The 20,355-nt window shown below is 36.8% G+C and overlaps 2 protein-coding genes and 1 long non-coding RNA gene across 3 annotated transcripts; all 3 read right to left on the reverse strand.

Moving 5' to 3' along the window:
- Window positions 1–1,110: 1,110 nt before the first annotated feature.
- On the reverse strand, window positions 1,111–2,055 carry LOC134799165 (uncharacterized). Its single transcript, XR_010145337.1, has 2 exons — window positions 1,867–2,055; window positions 1,111–1,576 (listed from the first exon to the last, which is right to left on the reverse strand). It is a non-coding gene; the product is annotated as an uncharacterized LOC134799165 (long non-coding RNA).
- Window positions 2,056–14,068: 12,013 nt separating this feature from the next.
- On the reverse strand, window positions 14,069–15,929 carry LOC134799124 (uncharacterized). Its single transcript, XM_063771523.1, has 2 exons — window positions 15,779–15,929; window positions 14,069–15,089 (listed from the first exon to the last, which is right to left on the reverse strand). The coding sequence occupies exons 1-2, from the start codon at window positions 15,839–15,841 to the stop codon at window positions 14,169–14,171; spliced, it is 984 nt and encodes a 327-aa protein (XP_063627593.1). The 5' UTR covers window positions 15,842–15,929; the 3' UTR covers window positions 14,069–14,168.
- A 2,606-nt stretch (window positions 15,930–18,535) lies between these two features.
- Window positions 18,536–19,390, reverse strand: LOC134799704 (uncharacterized). Its single transcript, XM_063772140.1, has one exon. It carries the CDS (start codon window positions 19,388–19,390, stop codon window positions 18,536–18,538), a length of 855 nt encoding a protein of 284 aa, XP_063628210.1.
- Window positions 19,391–20,355: the final 965 nt, after the last annotated feature.

Consider the following 20,355-nt stretch of genomic DNA (forward strand, 5'->3'; position numbering starts at 1 on the left):
GCCATATGAAGCAAATATGCGAACGCACTCGCGGAGCATGCGCTAGATCTCAACTATAGGTAGGGGAGGAGCATTGGGCAGTCGGGAGGCTCGGGCATCCCCTTAGAAAACAGGACTTATTACAAGGGGGTGCCCGAGCTTCCCGACTGCCCAATGGTCCCCTACCTCGCCTACCTATAATTCAATACCTAGGTATGCCAGTTTGGTATATTAGGGTCACTTGCACCATTCACTAACCCAGGGTTAACATGGTTAAACCAGGAGTTGCCACGGTTTCCAGTACAATTTGACACTGGGTTAACAGTTTAACCGGTTAACCCCAGGTTAGTGGGATGGTGCAAGTGGAGCTTAGTGATGTAAACATTAAACTAGTTTAAGTACTTGTGTTGTTTAATTTAGGTATTTTCATGCTTTTCTTTCATTTTATATGGTATGCAGATTTTTTAAAATTATAGTTTCAATTATTCACAATATAGCATATATTTCTACACTATAAAATAAGTCCCTTTTTTACAAAGATACATCACATCAGATATATTGAAGAGGGTAATTCTAACTTAGGTATACCTAATATGTACCTACCCACAAAAGAATTGTATCACTTCAGCTACCTATCTATAGTCCCAAATACATCTTCACAATTCCTAAAAATAAACTACCCTATGTTTCTTTTACTTTCTGGTTTGCCTTTACTGACAATATAGGCTTGTTTACAAAGTACTATCTTTTTTTAAATAATTTAGTGTATTTCCATATTTGTGCCTCATGTATAGTGGCATTGGCAGAAGCCACATGGGGCAGGGACAAATGGGAATAAACCATCTACTAATTCTTGCCTATATTAAGGTTAGACATTTATCCACGCTACACAATACATGAATGCACACGCACAGAATGCAGATTCATTATGGGGAAGAAGCAGGGCGTATTTACCCTAGGGCCATCCGGGCCATGGCCCGGGGCGCCAACCCCCGGGGGCGGATTTTGTTTTTCTTCCTTGACTTCTGGGGCGACGAAACGTATTGGCCCAGGTGCGCCAAATTTCTAAATACGCCCCAGGGAAGAAGGATAAAAATTGTTTTGCCGGAGTAAAAAAAACTACCTACATAATATAAGTAACTTTCTTTTATTACATTTTTAAGAATACAATAAACTTCAAAAATAAATTCCAGAACAAAAATATGAAACAAATATTGACAATCCTTAATTTATAATGGCCATAGTACAATTTGCACTTTCCAGATCACTAGTCGTCCGGTTCACATTTCACTTCAATTTCCTTCTTATTAAGCCACGGCTGCTCCCAAATTTTAGCATAGATTGTAAATATTTCACCGTTGGTGGGTTCCACGGTGAATGTAATCCGTGTCATGGAACCAGCGACTACCTGGTGAGTTACTTTGGTGACTTTGATTTCTTTAACATCAATTGGTCCGCCTGGGTTCGTCTCACAATATTTGGTAAAAGACTCTTGCGCCAATTGTAGGTACTTTGGGTCACTTGGGTCTCTTTCGGATTGACCCCCGGGTAATGGTCTGTTCGTATTGCTTTGCTCTGTCATATTGTATAACGTTTCCTGAAATATAAGATAATTATGTAGGTACTTATAAAAAATGTTTTTCTTATTTTTTTTACGGAGTCAGAGTGGATAAAATGGCTTGACTGGTGAGACTATTACTTTACTCACTCGCGATATCAATATCAAATGACAATCGAATACCTACATTTAAATCAAAACAATTGACAATAACAAAGGGGGCGTACATCGGCGTGTTTACATTTACAGATAAGTACAGAAAATATTAACATGATTTCGACTCAGATAGAATTTAGTATAATTAATTATAAACTTAAATTATACTGTACCTATTGTCCTGCAATAATATCACAAAATCAATTAATTTGTTGCTAAAGTACCCACTTAACGTTTTGCGATTTACGTTACTGAGACTAAGTGAGTCACTGTCGTAACTGTTTTTTAATTTATTAAGAGCATTGACGACACGGCCTGCCGCTCTGACCACTATTTATAAAGTACAATAGAAGCATTCAATAACTTACAATAACTATAATTATGTACGAATAACTATAACACTCGTTACTTGAGTCACAGCCAGCTGTTGAGTCACTGTCAAAACAAGTTTGAGCCAATAATGTCACTTGAGCCAATAACATACAGCCATGATAATACCCGGCGCGATAATGGGCGTTCATAATAATAAAATAGTCCTCGTTTGGAACTTTGTTTTATATTTACTTATAAGAGTTCAAAACTCGATGTTAATTTGTAGGTATAGTTGGTCAAGCAGATCTTGTCAGTAGAAAAAGGCGGCAAATTTAAAAAATGTAGGCGCGAAGGGATATCGTCTCATAGAAAATTTGAATTTCGCGCCTTTTTCTACTGACAAGATTGGCTTGACCATCTATAGGTACACAAGTACCTACGAATGCACTCGCGGACCTCGTGTTTACAAACACACGAGGACTTACTTACGACGCTATAATTGCAGCTAGAGTCTGGCTAGCCAAAAATTGTTGACACATATTTCGTTGTTGTATCACTAATTGTCTATGATTTAAAAAAAAGCTAAAAGTCAGCTGTCATTGTCAGTTTATGTCATTCATTCAAATTGTTTGCGGTTTATAAGGGGTTTATTTTAAATAATATTAATAATGTCTATACTGAGTGAGGTTCGCAAACTATTATTTAAGCTCTTAAATAATTACGACAATGTGCGAAGTCGACGTGTAGCGTTGTATAACGAAAAACTGCAATGTTTACAACTCCTAAACAAATGTAAACAAATTAGAAGGTTGGTGCTCTATAAATATTTTGATACTTAGCATTTAGCATATATTATTTGGCATAGTACTTATGTATTTTTTTGGTGATGGATTAATATTACGGTATTATCGAGCTAGGTCTTATTTAAACTACATTTCATTTTTCGCCTTGTTACAATGGTATATGGTGAGAAAGTGTTAACATAAATGTTTATCGTTGACTGTACTTTACATAGTGGTAGAAATTATGTGAGCTGACTTCGAGTGCACGTCAACGTATATTTAACTTATATCCTTAGGTACCTTACGTGTGCACAGAAAATCAGAAATATTTTCTAGTATCAAAACTATAATTCCTATTCCTACTACACAAAGTGTGTCCAGCCCAAGATTTTTTGAATTTCCCGCCAAACATTTGTGTAAAGCCCCCTCCAGACTATGCGCGTGAATCACGGGCGAAGCCGCGAACGCAAGTGTGGAGTCGATTTTCGCAGACAGCGAAATCGACTACACACTCGCGTTCGCGGCTTCGCCCGCGATTCACGCGCATAGTCTGGAGGGGGCTTAATATTTCAGTAGCCAGACTCTACGTTTGGCAGAACTCCTACGGGTGGGTCAATGATTACGTTAAACCCGCTCCACACTCGTGCGCGAATTACGGCGCGAAGCCGCGAACGCGAGTGTGGAGTCGAGTTCGCTGATATGCGAAATCGACTCCACACTCGCGTTCGCGGCTTCGCGCCGCGATCCGCGCACGAGTGTGGAGTGGGCTTAAGGACAGCGAGGAGATGGGAGAGGACTAGAGTGTGTATTTTCCAGATTGAGCAAACTTGAACTAATTATTTTGGAAAACTACGCAGCATCTTACTTAAGAAGTCTTAAGTGTTCTCACATAATATTGTATGACGTCAAAGTCAAATTGGGCACGATTTATCGTTCTTACGCTAACAATGAATAAACCCATTTCGTATCTACGTAACTCGACTGACGTCGAGTATTTCTTACTGTAACTGTAACAATACATCTATTCAATATAATATATTTGTACATATATTTATAATTATGTGTGCAAATATGTCGCGCGCCGCCATTATAAAATGTTACCTTTAATGTATGTCAACTTTATTGCTGATGCGCAATAGGTACCTAATACACACTTCGCTGTTCAACTTTTTGGGAATAAAATATGTAAATCATTTATTTTTTTCAAATATTTTGATTTATGTTTTTAAGTACATAGTCACATATAAATATACACTAGAAATAGATGTCATATATGAAAGAAAAAATGGTCGAATATGCAAGAGAAGAAAAAGACAGATAACGATTTTCAATGTTGGCGGTAGGCTCTCTGGACTTCATTCTGACTATTTCTGACCATTGAGCAAGTGGAGAAAAAGATGAACCTAATAGGAGGACTTCCCCGCACTGGGAATAAATACAAATACAAAATACAAATACAAATATCTTTATTCAGTAATAAAGGACACATGTTAGCTTACATTTTAGTTAGCCGCAAAAGAAAATAACGACGTAGTTACCGCACAGTTCAGTGACCAACCCCAATCCCTAAGTCGTTAGAATAAGGCCTACAATAGGTCAGTTAACTGCACTGATTATTAAAGATTACAATAAAGTAATATACCCACAACATTTTATGAATGAAGTAAGCTCACAGACTTAAATATAGCATAGATGACGCAAATGCATCTACTTCGCGTGTCCGAACCCGGACCAAGCGTCGAGGTTGGCCGTCGCTATTGACATTCCACGCGCGCCAGTTGTGGCAGTCGGTAGTCCGTAAAAAATTAAAAAATGCCTCACTGCGTGGTAATTAACTGCAACAGCCCAAAAATTGCAAGCACCCAAGGGCAAGGACATATTTCCTATCACAGGTAAGTAATTTATTTAAAATGATATTATGCGTAAATTCATTTTAAAACAATTTTTTAAGTACTCGAGGTTGTGATTCCAATAATATACCTAAGTAAATATAGATTAACGTTACAAAACTATATTTACATTACATTGCGCGTTTGCTTTGAGCGTTTGATCTGACGTTGTGAGTTAAGAGACGATGAATATCGGAACTAGCGATACTGTCGCGCATCGCTTCGACTTCGTGGTACAGGCCGTTTATCATTCGTCTGTCAAATTTAGCGAGTAGTGTTGTTCGTTCTACTGATCGCTTCTAATAAACAATTTTAATCGATATCTGACAGATGAATGTTATTAACTATTATAAAAAAATTATTAGTAGTTATTGATAAAAAAAAATCATGTCCTAATTTTACACGACACCTTTAAAAACGAGGCTAATTTAAACATATACGATTACATGTTTATACGTTTAGTATGTTTATAAATTTATATTGTGTTAAAAAAACTTTCATTATTTTTATTTTCCACATTATCCAGTCATAGATTTTGAAAATACCAGTTTCATTGAAGGGAAATGTTGAGAAGAAGATCATTCGTCTGTTTTTATCATTCGTCTGTCTTTATCATTCGTCTGTCAGAAAATCGATGTCATTCATGACAATCGATTTGTGATTTTTGGCGTGGTTAGCGGGGGAGCGGGGAGTGAGCGAGCGAGACCGTAGATATAAAATCTATGAGTATGAGCAAGACAGTTGAATCGTAGTGGGGCAGAGGGTCACCGGTGTCTTTGAATCGGTTAGGATTTCCCATCACTAAACTGCGGCTGTGACGTCACAGTAGGTGGTAAAAAGTCGGCAGATATTTGCTTCATCTATGGCATGGTATAATAATATATATACTCCGCCTGGTACTCCATTCCGAGATTCGCGTATGACCTAACTGACACGCGCCTACGTCATCATGCTGTTTACAGGTTCTCAAACTTTGAAATGTGGGAGAATTTTAACCAACGGTGAAAATTATTTTAACGGCATTAATTTTAAGTTATTCATGTAGAAACATAGTAAAATAAAACAAATCTAATGTATTAAATTAAACTTTATTTATCTATACAAGACAAACGTTTAAAAAACTAATTCACAGTTACACATTAATTACCAAGCTTACGACGTGAAAAGTTTGGAAAACACTGCGACTGCTGACACTGAGCGAGAAGGAAATAACAATTAACACGCGTTCGACAAGGATGACGGTCAGGGCATGAAGTTATCTAGATCCGAATTGTCAAATGTGCACAGCGCTATCCTGTGTTGCCAATAGTATAAACATAATTACCCGAAAGTCTGAAATTTCTTTCGTGAATCGGAAGATATTGCTAACGAGTAATTAAAAATGACGTGTTATTGTAAAATTTAAGCTAAAATACATATAAATGAAAATTATAAAATTATAAAGAAATATTTTAACTTATTAACCATAGGTATAATGTACCCATGTAACATGTTATGTTGAAATAAAGTGGCAATGTTATTGTGACGTAGGCCCGTGTCACTCTGGGAATGGAAGACCATGTTTTATTAGACCATGATCTATGGTATATTTAAGTCTGTGAGTAAGCTACATCTGTTCCCCGTACTAGTATTAAACTGTATCACGGTGGAAACAGGAGACATTAATAGTAGGAGATCCCACATATATGGTCGACCTTCACCAATTTGTCTGACGGCTGAAACTATGAAAATATGAAAGAAAATATGTTCCAAGACATAAATAAATAGGGTTGCCTAAAGAAATATGGTCAAGGCTATTTTTAATAAATTTTTGAAAAAAAATTTTTTCGGCAACTTTCAACGATTTGTCTGACGATCGAAATAAGTTTCAATGGAAAGTATACAACTTGTACAACATAAATCATCTAGGTTGCCTATCTTTTTCCGGTCACTATTATGTGGTTGCCGTGTTTAAAGAGGTGATTTTATATCGATAATTATTGTACTCATCTGTCTGACGCTCGAATTATACATCAAAATGATGGTGATTTTATTGCAAATACAATGGCATAGGGTTGCCTGCAAAAATGCGAAAATCATGATTTTTTTCATATTTTTGGATAGATGTTTCAAAAGTTGGAAGGAAAAACATTTTTTTTTCTTTCTAAACGATTATTTCCGAAATGATTCACTTTATCAAGAAATGTTGTTTAAAGACCCTTATTCATTTTGAAAGGCCTATCCAACGACACCCCACACTATGAGGTTGAAAACATAAAAAAATGTCACACACATTTTGTTTCTTTCAAAGCGATTATTTCCGAAAATATTCACTTTATCAAAAAATGTTATTCTACAACCCCTATTCATTTTGAAAGACCTTTCCAACAACATCCAACACCATAGGGTTGACACGAAAAAAAAATTCTCACATACATTTTGTTTCTTTCGAGGCGACTATTTCCTAAAATATTCACTTTATCAAAAATGTTTTTTTGCAGAACCCTATTTATTATGAAAATAGTGCTTAAAAAACTCAATCAAATAAAATTAAAACAAACTTGATCAGTTCAGCCGTTTATGAGTTATTGCTAAAAGTCTTCCCTTCTTATTTTAATTAAAAGCCTGGCAACCCTCATTTGTGACTGGATTTTCGCAGGCAACCCTATACCATTGTATTTGCAATAAAATTACCATCATTTTGATGTATAATTCAAGCGTCAGACAGATGAGTGCAATTATCGATATAAAATCACCTCTTTAAACACGGCAACCACATAATAGTGACCGGAAAAAGATAGGCAACCTAGATGATTTATGTTGTACAAGTTGAGTCTCATTTCGATCGTCAGACAAATCGGTGAAATTTGCCGACAAAAATTTTTTTTTCAAAAATTTATTAAAAATAGCCTCGACCATATTTCTTTAGGCAACCCTATTTATTTATGTTCTGGAACATATTTTCTTTCATATTTTCATAGTTTCATCCGTCAGACAGATTGGTGAAGGTCGGCTATATGGGGGATCTCCTACTATAAACTGTATCACGGTGGAATAAGTAAGTACCTAGACTAGGAAAAAAAATACACAACAAGTTTTCTTACCATTTATTTTGTGGTTCACAACATAATTACGAGTATGAATATAAAAAGTATGTTCTGGAATAAAAACATGAAACCACGATTCGCATTTTTTAATTCTTTTTCTAGCCGGTATAAAATGGAGTCTTACTGGTCATTCAAGTTTGTTGTTCGTCATTAGTTAGGATCGTTTTCTTCTAGACCACCATCAATGTTCGGTTGATTAATATACCTAATTGCAATCTACGGTAATATCTTTCTTGTTTAGCCACGCCTGTTCTAAAATCACAGAATGGCACTTAATAATTTCACAACAGGTAGTGATTACAGTGAATTGAATATCTGTCTTGAGACCAGCAACAACTTGTCTGGTCACTCTGGTTACTATGAGTTCCTCAACGTCTACTTGGCCTGGGACTGTTGTGAGGTACTTATCAAACGATTCTTCCGCCAGTTGTTTGTAAGTTGGGTCATTAGTGTCTTGCAATATTACACCGCCAGGCACTTGTCGCTTCACTCTACTTAGCTCCTGAAATACAAGGATAAATTTTTATTGGTTTAACAACGAAGTTCTTGCAAAGTTATCGTTTAACTAACACCTCGTACTAATATTTAAAAAAACTAGCTCAAAAGTGCAAAACTTCAAAGTCTTGTTACTTGGTCAACTATTGAGTTTCACATTTTTTATAACAGTTTCATTGAGTTTGCTACTATTTTTTCCGTTTTTAAATCTAATACCTTTAAACGAGCAATTCTTGTTTATTTATTTATTTATACACCGTGTTTTTATTGAATTACGTTAACTTCGGGGTATGGTTAAGTACGTTTAAGAGAACTAAATGGCAGTTAATTAATTTTTTTTTTTTTTTTTGTAAAATAAAATTAGGTTTAAAAAGTAATTAAATGTAGCATATAGCGTTGTTGTAACACGGGCATTACATTTAACTCAACCAAACAATTGAAATCTGTGACATATCAATGTTATTTCGAACATCGATTGTACTTAAGTTTAGTAGCAAATGTATGAACTCATTATAAACACTAATCAATATGTAAACCGGCCCTAAGACAAGTGTACACGCTTGTAGAGGCCTTATAGGAAAAAAATAAATTATTGATTAAGTATCTCCGAAATGGAGTTAATTAGAATATCGGTGTCTTTGAGAAAGTTACTTGATTTAAGCTCAGGAATGTACCCTTGAAATTAACGGAAATAAAAAAAAACACGGTGTAGGGTAGACCGAGGCGAATCGGGTCATTTTTTGTTTGACGGTCAATAAATACAATTTTTAAGGTGATACTGTTTTTATTAATATTCAGTTGGATAAATTATTTATTAATGAACAGAATCCAAGGTTCAGACGTAAAATCAAACTTAAATATGATTTATGAAAAATAAAATACAAAACCTCTTGAAAAATCCGATTCGCCCCATTTTAAGGGGTAAAACGGATCAAAAAAACTCTGTCATAAAATCTTAATTAATAATGGTTAACAATGTTAATCATATGATTAAGAATCACAAAGGTCAAATAATTGAGATCAACTATCATTGGTATCTTTAATGTTGCATTTGAGCATTATTTTTATTCCTCCTTTCTAGTAAAATTTTTTATCACGCCACCTACAGAAAGCGCAACATAATATCACTCCTATATGCTACTATATATTTTAACAATAAATCCAAAACATGCTAATGGCCATTTAGCAACAAAATCGAATAACTTAAATGAAAATAAACAAAAACTGTAAACTTTTGCAAACCAAAACATGAAAAATCACACATATCCGATTCACCCCATATGAGAAAATTAGTTGTTGGTAACAAAAGACTCTACGTAGGGACAGCGGTTTCGTTAAACCCTTATTAGCAGCTGTAGTCACATTTTCTCCCGACCATTCCCCCTGATACCTCTTCTTTTTATACGTACGAACCATCTACAACATGCGAACATAAAATAAGCCAAAAAAAACGTCCAAAAACCTTGTTTTATAATGTGATCCTAATCGCCCCCAATCAGATGATCCGAATAACCCCATATCATATGTTTGAATTATTTTCGCGTAACGGAAATATACCTTTTCTCAAAAATGGACGGCAAAGTCGACTTTGCCGTTTAAAAAATACGTCGCGAAGCGCGTAGTTTATGGCCAGTCAAAAATTAAAAAGTTAAAAACATTGCAGTCTCGATTTTGGGACTGCAATGTTGCATACAAATTCCATTATTTGTCGAGTTCCAAACTTTTTAAAAGTTGAAATGGCCATATCAAATGAAGGCACAGGCCCATTAAACAGCCAAACAGATGATTAGTACCGCGACTATTTAGCTGTCTCAAATAGGTTGGCGTATTTTCGGCAGAAAAATACACTTCTATTTTTTTATTAAAAAAATAAAAAGGCGGCAAAGCTAATTTTTTCAATTGTTTCTACTTTTTTCTGTGAAAATATATACGTAAGAACGTTGCTTTTGTAAAATATTTCTATGATATTTATATTTCTTGCACCATTTTTGAGAAAAGCACTATATATGACTCGGCTGGAAGGCTACTTGCTGGCTTCGGATTCAATTAAACGGACTCCCAAGGTCGTCCGTTTAAAACGAATCCTCAGCCTGCAAGTAGCTACTTCCGAACCTCGACAATAATGTACTATTAAATACAATAAAAACAAAATCAAATCAGGAAACACTATGCGCCATTAACAATAAGTAACAACAATTACAAACCTTTAGCCTTTTGCGTTTACTTTTATCACGGACTGTATTTGCACATTTTTTACATCGGCGGTAAAATCACAATACACCTGTACGAGCGACTCATCGGGAAGTGTCACCGTGACCGACGCATGAGTATTTTTCAATGGCAGTGACTGTGGCGACATGCGTTAGGAACAGAGCGAACGCGGGACGCTGATTGACTGGCTGTAACTAACCGCGATCTTTCAAATTTTACAGAAATGCTTATTTTGATCCGATTTCCCCAGTGATCCGAATCGCCTCGGTCTACCCTATATTTCGGGGATGTCGGAAACGGCTCTAACGATTTCGATGAAATTTGCTATATGGGGGTTTTCGGGGGCGATAAATCGATCTAGCTAGTCTTTGGGAAAACGCGAATTTTTGTGTTTTTATATATTTTTCGAGCAAAGCTCGGTCTCCCAGATATTTTTGATTTATGAAGGCAAATGTAAAAAAAATAGATACTGTCACTTAGATATCAAGGCGGTGCAGAGCTATAGATGGAGTCTTTATAGTATACAGGGTGGAAAGATAAGTCGGGCCCTGGAGGGAAACTACCTTAAATCCTTAAGCTGGCTCATTTTACTTAAAGGAGACATTCCTTCATTTTTAAAAAGAAACAAAACTGCATTCAAAGATGTTCTAAAACTCGCTTGCCTCGCCCGGGACTCGAACCGACTAAAAATTCCAAAAAATAAAAACTCGCTTTTTTTTTGTACTAGTCTGTATCGACTAGTAGATTAATGTTAATGATAACATTTCTCCAAGAAACATTAGGTCTTACACTAGTCTGTCGTACAAAATAGCCATAAAATCTAATATTTAGTACTCAAGATTTTTTTAGACAAGCCAAATTGAAGAAAAAAAAATACTTTGAATGCAGTTTTGTTTCTTTTTAAAAATAAAGGAATGTCTCCTTTAAGTAAAATGAGCCAGCTTAAGGATTTAAGGCAGTTTCCCTCCAGGGCCCGACTTTTCTTTCCACCCTGTATTACCTATTTCTTTTTATTTCTACTTACCGAAGTATAGGCAACTCTTGCAAGCAAAGTTGCAAATAGCACAAATAATAGCGGAGACATTGTTTACTTGTTTCAGACGACTTTCAATCGTCAATGGAAGATGTTGATCGTAGTCAGCTGTTTTGTACTTACGGTCCCGTCCTATTCACAATTGTACAAATAGTGTAAGTAGTAAATAACACTACTGCATTTATTAATCCTGGGATCAGTGGGATCCGTAACGACTCGTAATTGAAATTCTCTAACACACTCAACTAGGGTTAAATAAATAAAAAGCCTTTATTGATTCTCTACATGGTACATAAAAAGTTAAAAAAAATGATTTGAATAGTTAAAAAAAATATATATTATTATTAGGGTTAACTAGGGTTACCAGATACAAATTTAGAATTTCCTGACATAATTCCTGATTTCCGAAGTAAATAAAAAGGTACTTTATAAAAAAGTCTATCAACACAAAAAATCCTGACATTTTCGTGTTCCATTCCCATTCCTGACAAAAGGCAAAATTCCTGTCATCTGGTAACACTACACTCAACTGACATTATTCGTTGGAAAGAGATGCAGATAACGAAATTTCAATTTTCGATTTTCGTTGTAAAACAATGCTGACAGACAAACAGAGTTACTTTCGTATTTATAAGTGACATTCTCAATCAAAAGGTACATGGTCGTTTCCCTAATGGACGCTCTGACAGGTTATTCGTATAAAGATACTAGCAAGTTTCGTCTTAATATGTTATGTGATGTTCTCATTAAAAAGGTACCACTATGCTGCTTACACACAGTGGTACCTTTTATTGAGAACATCACATAATATTAGTAGGGATAGATTTCAAGTACAATGGCTGTGACAGATAGCCAACCAATTAGCCATACATAACGAAATTATAAGGATTCAGGATGTCATTTTTGCTACGGAACCCTAAAAAAAATTTTACAGAACCTTTGTGTCGCAAATTGCGCATTTACGTAAAACAGTTTAAATATGATCAGCTGCCCTTTATTATTCGGTCAAATTGTGTTTTTTTTTAAAAACAAATTATAGCCAGCATTCAATGTACCTATGTAGAACGGGACAATATATTTCATGCTAAAAAGGGGGGTGCGTCATGGGGAGGGGATGGGACACTAGTGAGCGTAAAGCACCATACCCAAAGGTATCATCCTACGTTCATTAAATGCTGGCTATAATTTGTTTGTCTTCCCCATACATTAGTTAGAACATAGCTTGAGCGAATCAGCCGGCCTAGCCAAGGTTACAATCGCTATCGCTTCGACAACGAAAAGCATTATGTCTCTCTATCACTCTTCCATATTAGTGTGACAGTGACAGTTGCGTTTCGATCGCTACGGAGCGTAAGCGATTGGCATCTTGACTACGCGGCCAGTACGGTTACCATCAGTTTGTCACTGACGTAAACGCCGTCGAGAACGTAATTTACTTTCTATACATCCCGTTTGCACTAATATGCGAGTGCGAGCGAGATGTATAGAAAGTAAATTACGTTCTCGACGGCGTTTATGTCAGTAACAAACTGATGGTAACCGTACTGGTATGCAAGTTTACTTTATTGCTCTACATTGTAGAGCATGTATTTGTAGTATTTGTAGAGTCTACAAAATAATAATAATTAGTTATTTGTTTTACAAGGGGGCAAAGTTGTTGTTTAACCGCTCGTGCTAATATTGATACCCGAGCAAGCGAAAGATCCCAAAATTGAACCACGAGCGTAGCGAGTGGTACGAAAAATTGAATCTTGAGCGTTGCGAGAGTTTCAAAGCACGAGGGTTAAAACAAAATTTGCCCCCGAGTGAAACACAAATTTTTTCACTACACCAACCTGAAGCAAATATTAAATGTAAAATATCAAACATAATCAAACGAAATCAAATCCAAATGAATGTTATTAAATATGTATCATCCAAAATCATCATTTAAAAGTCAATTATACCAGCAAACATGAGAAAACAACTCAAAATACTTATGCATTTGATTACTTTGCCTCACATGTGAATAAAATGCAACTTTGCTATCAGTTTTTTAAGTGCAAAGTAAGCCTTTCCGAGCTGGGTGTGGTGAAAATATAATTGCTCCACGCTGGGCAAACTCCTAGGGGCCAGTCATTGATTACGTAAGAGATGGGGGTAGGAAAGTTTGTTTTTCGATGAACGAAATAATTTCTTCCTTAACCTGAAACTTAACACGCACGATTTATCGTTCTCACGTAATCAATGAATGACCTATGTCGTTACTCGACTGACGTCGAGTACTTGCTAATACCTATACCAGTACATCCATTCAGCATAATAAATACCTAGATATATTTGTATTTCCTTTACAGGAAAACATTTATTTGTTTGCGGCAAGTCACCATTAATGTTACCATATTGTATTGTCAACTTTATTTCTAATGCGTAAGTATAGCTGCTGTATTTGCGCAATTGTCTGCATCATTTTCCTTGAGATGAGCATACCTATACGGCCATGTCAATTGGCATGTCATGTCTAAATATCAAAGATTGTTTATCCTGATTTGTTTATCGTAACGGTAGGTTAGGAAAAAGATACACAATAACATGTTATACTATTTACTTAATGATTCACAAATTTCACAATACAGTTAAATACAAAAAGTAACATGAAACTATGTTTCGCATTTCATAATTCTTAATCTAGCGTTTCAAATCACAAGTTACAGTAATCTCCTTCTTATTCAGCCACGCCTGCTCCCAAACCTTAGAATGGCATGTAAACTCTTCACCATTGGCAGGCTCCACGGTGAATGTAAGACGAGTAATCACACCGGATACAACCTGGGATGTTACTTTTGTTACTTTGATTTGCTTTGCTTTAATTGGTCCTCCAGGATTGGTCTCGCTAAACTTCTCAAGCGATTCTTGTGCCAATTTTTTGTACTCTTCGGTATTTGGATCTTGCTCCGTTTCTCCGCCAGCAATTTGTCTCTTCACTTTACTTTGCGATTTGTTTAAATTACAGTCTACTTTAATTTCCTTCTTATTAAGCCACGGCTGTTCCCAAACCTCGGAATGGCATGTAATATCCTCACCATTGGTAGGGGTTACAGTGAAGTCGAGACGAGTGATACTGCCAGCAACTACCTGTGTCGTTACTTTGGTTACTTTTAGTTCTTTAGGAGTTATTTGCCCGCCAGGGTTAGTTGTGCGGTACTTTTCAAACGATTCTTGCGCCAATGCTTTGTATTTTGGGTCATTAGGGTCTTTAACTGCTTCACCGCCAGGCACTTGTCTCTTCACTATACTTTTCTGTTGATTAACATTGCAATTTACGTCAATTTGTTTCTTGTTTAGCGTCGCCGGTTCTAAAATCTCAGAATGACACGTAATAACGTCTCCATTGGCAGGGGTTACAGTGAAATCGATGCGCGTTTTGAAGCCAGCAACAACTTGTTCGGTCACTCTGGTTACTTTGATGTCTTTAACATCTATTTGGCCGCCTGGGTTAGTCACACGGTACTTTTGAAACGATTCTTCCGCCAATTTCTTATATTTCGGGTCATTTGGGTCTTGCAATGATTCACCGCCAAGCACTTGTCGCTTCACTCTACTTTCCTCCTGAAATACAAGAAGAAATAGTTACCTATTAAGCAAATCTCTCATTTATTCTAAAAGCGGAACCTTGAGCTTTGATACGACAGGTTGTTTACCTGCCGAGTGCTATCCTAGACTAAAATATTTACCTCGCACCACAGGAAATGATACTAGTCGGAAAACATAGGTACCTATTTATGGAAATAAAATTCAATCTTTTTAAATATATGTCGTATAAAATTATTATATTATTGACTTAGTACCTAGCCAATTTTATCAGCTGATGTAGAGGAACAATTCTAATTCAATTGGCATTCATTTGCACTCTACATATAAAATTAAAAATTCGAATTTCTAATAATAAATAGAACTTTTGGAGAAAAAGGCGAAAAATTTGACATAAATAGACCGGGAAATGGATAGTGTTATTGTATGTAAATGGTTTAATGTATAATTTATTATCTACCATCAGTGTTTATTACATTCAAGTTACCTAATACTTAATTTTGATGAATGCATAGTTTATTTTTAAATTTTTATTTAGGTATTAATATTTAATATATTTAAGTGTCTTTAACTTTTTATTTGATATGTGCTACTTAACTATAGGAAATATACATTTATGCATATGGTTCTAGATATACTATAATAATTATTGACAAAATATACAATAGGTACATTATATTTAAATTATTCATAGGTGTATTACTTACATTAGGATGCGCGGTCGCGCTCGCTAGCGCAGCCAGTAGCAACACAAAGTACAGTGTACTCATTATGAAACAATGTTTACTTCACACTGATTTGTCAACAACTACAGTAAATCACTGCAGCCCGCTTATATATACCAAACCAAGCAGTCCCATTAACCTCTAACGCGATAGAAACAAGTTCGTGGAAAACCAGCGTAGCACGAGCTTGATAGTCTTGATCTTGATACTCATAAAATATTATCCATACCTATATAAGTAAGTACCTACCTAATATAATAATCATAATCATAATATATTTATTGTGACTATAGGTATACATAAAAGGTGTTACATTTCATAGGTAAGGTGTATTCGGGTATTACCGAATGTCGGATAATTCCGAAATTCAGATGAAAATCACCCTTAATTCCATCATAATAAAAGTCTCTTTTCGGAATTATCCGACAGTTTTCGACATTCGGAATTACCCGAGTAAACCTTACCTACTAAAACCTTAACCTACCATCTTAATGGTGTACAATATTTGATACTTAAAGCTAAAAACAATATTTAATGTAATTAGATAACATAATAATAGGTACCTATATGTCCTATATAGATATTATTGCGATTGTTTACATTGTAATTTGCTTACAAAACTAAATATATTACTTAAACTAGTAGTTCGCCCCGAACTGAGACCCCGAACTGAGAACTCGCGGTTTGCCAAAAACTAGGGTTCACTATAAATATAGCCAGAGTGTGTATAAATTTTAATGTTAGAAACTTCGCAGAACTTTCGAAGAACTTCGCTCGTTCCTTCGATAACATAAAAAAAATATCTATCTATATATATACATATAATAAAGCTGAAGACGGTCGAAAGTCTGTACACGGAAGATATTTGAAAAAAAGTTGGCTGGGGATACATAAAATCGATAACAGAACACGTTCCAAAAGTTTTTAGAATTTTTGTCTGTTTGTCTGTTTATCTGTTTATCTGTTTGTCTGTTTATTTGAACGCGCATCACGTGAAAACGGATGAACGGATTTTGATGAAAACTTTACTAATCTGTCGAGAAAATTCCCGGCCAGGTTATAAGCTATAAAAATTCAACCCCTAAAAGGGGGGGTAGCCACAACACTCGATTGACTTAAGTTTGCCCCTGAATCTTATGGTGCTACTTAGGAAGGAGGGTCAAACTTGGTAAACTAACAGATGGCGCTGAATTTAATACGTTGTGACATGAATAAGCCACCGAGGAAAGATTTTGCCAAATTAACTCTAAGTTTAGAAGAGGGGTTACGGATATCAACAAAAATAATTGAATAATTATGTTGATTTGATAAATGAATAATACAACAGAATTAAACGCCAGTAAATTAATTGCCCCTCATTGCACAGTGCCATCTTTTGGGGAACTGAGTAAACATTAACTAATCAAGAAAACTAAAAATGAGTTTACATAGTTACGTAGTGGTAAAATAAACACACATATCAACACGCGTATAATTGCATAATTATTTAAAATTATAAATTTTCTCCATCATGAATTATACCTAATCGTAATTATATCGCACCCATATCAAATCCATATTCATACGGAGGTATCGCCTCCTTTAAGCACTTTATAATGGCCACGAAGGTGGGTACTTTGAAGACAAAACACATTGACCTCTGTCATTTGCAGTGCCGGATTAACCTTCTAAGCAAAATAAGCACTTGCTTAGGGCACCACGTCTAGGGGGCACCAAAACCGTAGGCAAAAAAACGCGCAGGCTGCATCAGCATTGCAGTCGTCGTGGAGTAGGTACCTACATGAAACTTTTATACGTGTACAAGTACCCATCTAATAACGAAGGGTCGTAGGGATCAAGTAAGAGAGTGAGGGTACGTAAGAACATCTCCAACGTAGGCTTTCGATTTGACCTTACGCGGAGGCCCTTAAAGTCATGGAAAAAATCTTGTTTTCGGGCTTGCGGCCAGCCGATTTTTTCGACATAGGTTACCGATTTTATAGCGAATTTTGCTCTCTTGCACGCCAGATTTGTCGGCCAAGCCGAGTTGCTCCTTAGCCGCGATCCTGAGACCTAACTGTCAAAGTGTTATAAGGGGCCCCGTGAAAGCCGAAAACTAAAAGCATCCTATCAAGTAGCGCTTTCGAGTGAAGCCCAAGAGCGAGCAGTAGAAGAGTCGTGATTACATGCATAGACTCGATTTCAAGCCACTCTTTTGCAGTTCGGCGTAAGGTCTTATGCGAGGTCTTCTGCCTTATGGCAAAGTTGATCTTCTGCCTTAATTACACTTGGGCGTGGATCCAAATCCAAGCTTTCCTCTTTCGCAGCTGTGCCTTCCGCCTTGCTCACACTTCGCCAATTCAATTCACTTGGTCAATTCCAAGCTCTGCTTCCTTGCATCTTTTCTGTATGAAAACAACCTCGCTGAGACCCTTAAATATCGAGCCCTATGCGAAGCTAGGCTGATAGAAAACTGTCCCATCCCTTCTCTGTATGAAATTCTGGATTCGCGCCTGGTTGGGACTAAAAGTAAAAATGTACAACTGTCTATCAAATTGCGTTTTATATATCGAAAAGTTTTCGCGCTCGCTTCGCTCGCGTTTACAATTACATTATAAGATATGATAAAGGTGTCATTCGGGTGGCGACTGCAGCAGCATTACTCTGTTGTAAAGTTACTGCTGCAGAACTGTCAATTTTCGTGATTTTTATTTAATCGTATGGCAAACATATTTTAAAAATAGAAACAAATATGTACAATCAGATGTCTACACTAAGACCATTCAGCCACTTTATGGCTTCGTCGCTCAGGGTGATCAGGTCTTCGGGAGGACCGGCGACATAGCGCGTTATAGGGCAGTCTTGGATTATATGCTGGATGGTTTGGGCTTCCGCACCGCAGCCGCAGGCCGGAGAGTCCACCCACCCGCAGCGGTGTTTGTAATAGGCGCATCGACCGTGGCCAGTACGGAGTCTGTTCAGTTTGCACCAGTCTCGTCTAGGGAGGTCTGAACCCATTATTCTGGAGCCAGGCGTAATTCCATATCCTAGTTTCCCTGCCATTAACATGCCCCAAGATTTCGTCCACTCGTGTTTTATATTAAAATTGGTATCGACCAGGTTTTTGGCGATGCTACACGAAGGGTTTCTAGATTTGAGGCGTTGCTTGGTTGGCTTTAAAAACTCCGCGTAACATGGTAGGTTAGGGTTGTTTTGGATCTTACACACTTCCCGTAGCAAGGCGTCCTTCCTCCTGAGATCTGGCGGGGCAATCCGTGACAGCACAGGGAGCCAGTGGCAAAGAGTGGATTGGAGCGTCCCGGATATGACTCGCATGGCTTTGTTCAGTTCGACATCTACTTTAGAGGTGTGGGCACTGCCTAGCCACGCCGCTGCACAGTATTCTGCTGTTGAAAACACCAGAGATAACGCTGATGTTCGCAACACTTCGGCACTTGCTGCCCAAGAGGTGCCGCTTAGTTTTAACACGATGTTGTTGCGACTCTGGAGTTTGCGTGCTGTATTGGAGAGGTGCTGCTTGAACGTGATGGAGCGGTCGAGGGTGACTCCGAGATACTTGGGAGAGAAATTGTGTCTAACTAGCGATCCATTCATGGACACCTTTAGTTCACGCTTGGCTAATTGGTTGTGCAGATGGAAGCAGCAGATCTCTGTTTTGCTTGAGCTTGGAGTTAGTCGCCAATTTTCGTGATAAAATTATGTGACTGATTTCCATACTAAAAGTAAAAATGTACAACTGTCTATCAAATTGCGTTTTTATATCGAACAATTTTCGCGCTCGCTTCGCTCGCGTTTTCAATAACTTTCTTAGTCTAATTGCGTTTTTTATATCGAACAATTTTCGCGCTCGCTTCGCTCGCGTTTTCAATAACATTATAAGATATGATAAAGGTGACATTCGGATGGCGACTGCAGTAGCATTACTCTGTTACAACGTTACTGCTGCAGCACTGTAAATTTTCGTGATAAAATTGTGTGACTGATTTCCATACTAAAAGTAAAAATGTACAACTGTCTATCAAATTGCGTTTTTATATCAAAACATTTTCGCGCTCGCTTCGCTCGCGTTTTCAATAGCTTTCTAAGATATGGCGACAGCAGCAGCATTACTCTATTGCAACATTACTGCTGCAGCACTGTCAATTTTCGTGATAAAATTATGTGACTGATTTCCATACTAAAAGTAAAAATGTACAACTGTCTATCAAATTGCGTTTTTATATTGAAAAATTTTCGCGCTCGCTTCGCTCGCGTTATTAATAACTTTCTAAGATATGGCGACTGCAGCAGCATTACTCTGTTGCAACGTTACTGCTACAGCACTGTCTATTTTCGTGATAAAATTATGTGACTGATTTCCATTCTCATCTGTAATGCGGCAATGAACGATTGAATGAACGTCACTCAACTTACCAAAAAAATTCAATGTAATCTCGATGACCCTAGGGAGAGGGGGCACCATGGTCTAGAAATGCTTATTAGGGCATCAAAATATCTTAATCCGGCACTGGTCGTTTGCGGAGTGAAACGATTTGGGACTCGCATTTTATACGCATTAC

Source organism: Cydia splendana, chromosome 18 (genome assembly GCF_910591565.1).
Source record: "Cydia splendana chromosome 18, ilCydSple1.2, whole genome shotgun sequence".
Lineage (NCBI taxonomy): Eukaryota > Metazoa > Arthropoda > Insecta > Lepidoptera > Tortricidae > Cydia > Cydia splendana.

Coding starts and splice junctions, on each gene's coding strand:
- LOC134799124 (XM_063771523.1), bottom strand. CDS start 15,841: ATGAGTACACTGTACTTTGTGTTGCTACTGGCTGCGCTAGCGAGCGCG. Junction 15,090..15,778: donor GCGCGACCGCGCATCCTAAT/GTAAGTAATACA, acceptor CTTGTATTTCAG/GAGGAAAGTAGAGTGAAGCG.
- LOC134799704 (XM_063772140.1), bottom strand. CDS start 19,390: ATGAATGGATCGCTAGTTAGACACAATTTCTCTCCCAAGTATCTCGGA.